This window comes from Capsicum annuum, chromosome 1 (genome assembly GCF_002878395.1).
Source record: "Capsicum annuum cultivar UCD-10X-F1 chromosome 1, UCD10Xv1.1, whole genome shotgun sequence".
NCBI classification, from domain to species: Eukaryota; Viridiplantae; Streptophyta; class Magnoliopsida; order Solanales; family Solanaceae; genus Capsicum; species Capsicum annuum.
This window is the reverse complement of record NC_061111.1, coordinates 5,573,545-5,575,554: the sequence shown is the minus strand read 5'-3', so window position 1 is coordinate 5,575,554 and position 2,010 is coordinate 5,573,545. Positions and strand designations below refer to the sequence as shown.

General features: G+C 34.8%; 1 protein-coding gene across 1 annotated transcript; it reads right to left on the bottom strand.

Moving 5' to 3' along the window:
* Positions 1 to 601: 601 nt before the first annotated feature.
* LOC107865691 (osmotin-like protein OSML15) lies at positions 602 to 1,629 on the bottom strand. The gene has a single exon (XM_016711896.2). The coding sequence runs from the start codon at positions 1,571 to 1,573 to the stop codon at positions 812 to 814; it is 762 nt and encodes a 253-aa protein (XP_016567382.1). The 5' UTR covers positions 1,574 to 1,629; the 3' UTR covers positions 602 to 811.
* Positions 1,630 to 2,010: the final 381 nt, after the last annotated feature.

Here is a 2,010-nt window from a genome sequence, read left to right as displayed (position 1 = left end):
ATAATAATATTAATAATAATAATAAAAAAAACAACGTCGTTTTAACACAAAAAGCAAAACTTTGACAGTGCACAAATATGACCTTTAACTATTCAAAACTGCACAAATATGACCTCTCTCCAAGTCAGCCCTTTTAATGATGTGGCACCGTGTGATTGGATTACCTTTCCACATAGGCACGAGTGAGACTCACGCATGGGGTTGCAAAATCGGAGGTCATATTTGTTCAGGTTTTGAATAGTTAAAGGTCCTATTTATGCACTATCAAAGTTTAAGGTGAAAGTTATAATTTGGTATCAAGTTTAAGATCATTTTTATGTATTAACTCTATTATATTTCATGTCGAAATTGTTGGATTCAGATAAACCCATTTTTAAAGCGCTGCCAATAAAATGTTCCAACGGCCGCTAATAGACAAGATTTTTGTTGACATGTTATGACCCATGTAACGAGCTTTCCTAATACTCTGTCCTGTCCCTACTATTTTCAGATGTCGGTACTTTGGAATGTCATCAAGACTAGTTTTTACATTTTTTTTTTTGGTCAAGGCTTAAGACTTCAATATATAAATAGAATTAGAAATAATAAAAAAAGTAAATGATACTCCAAATGCAATCTTGATTTAAAAATAAAATATAATGTTGTAAGATAAAATACAATATGTGATCGATCGATCGATAGATCGTTATTCAGATATTAGCAACCCTCAAGCAAAACAAATGTAAAAGAAATGTGTATGTAGACAAATAGATGACAATGTTCAACTTCAAGCAAATTAACAAGAAAGAGATGGCTAGTTCCATTCATGAATCTACTTAATTAAGCCAACTTCATGAGTACTTGTAGTCAACTCCAATGGGAAACTTGATGTTTCATTGTGAGTAGAACCATAAGGACAGAACATAACTTTGTAATCAGTAGTCCAACTTTGGCAAGTAAATGTACTTGTTGGATCATCTTGAGGGTAACTATATGCATCAGGACATCTTTGTTTGAAAAATCTTGACAAGTCTGTTGGACCACATGGACCTTGGGTGCAACAATATTGTTGTCCTCCAAATGTGGTACATGGGTTGTTACATCCACCAGGTACCCTAAGTGAACCAGGGCATTCACCATTTATATTAGCAACACATTGAATTGGATGACATTTTCCAGGCCCAGGCTTAGTTGGTCCAAAAGACATAGGGATGTTGAATCCATCGATTACTGAAATGTCCCAGAAATCTAGGTTGCTGAATTGGTTCAAGGCGTATTCAGCTAAGGTGTTTGGTGGTTTACCCCAACCTTTGCATTCTAAGACCCCACCACAATCACCAGTCTGGCACCAACCTCTACCAGCACCATCAAAGTTGCAATTAGTACGACCCCATATACGTGCCATTTTAGTGCCCGGCGGGGCCCAGAACCACCAACTCTGACCTCTCTCGAGACGTTTGCCACCACCCACCGGGGTTGCTGCGGCCCATACGGTGTAAGGGCAGTTGTTGTGGACCTCAAATACACCAGATGCATAAGTGTAAGTCACAAAGGCAAGGAGGAAGAACACTAAACAAGTTGTCAAGTGACTCATTTTAGTAAGAAGAATATTTTTGTTGTTGGATGTATTGACACATTTGAGTTATGGGTTTATATAGGGGTATGGCGGCTTTTTATACTATGGACATTGATCATATAAATATTGTCACTTGATATATTAACACAAAAAATAATCTTGAAATATGCTTTAATAAAGGTAGAGCTAGCTAGGCGGCTAAACTTTTAACAATTATTGTGTACATTGAACATATAGAGAGGTTGGAACCTAATAATTGTTTTCTGATAATATATCCATTATGAAATAAGGAATGAGTGATATTCATAATTTACTTTCATACATTTATTTATTATTTAATATATACTTTTAATTTTTGGTTATGAAAGTTTTAAATTTTAATTATTTAATTTGACATCAATATCGAATATAAATAAGTATTTGAATTTTGAACTAATTATCCGCTCTTCATTTTT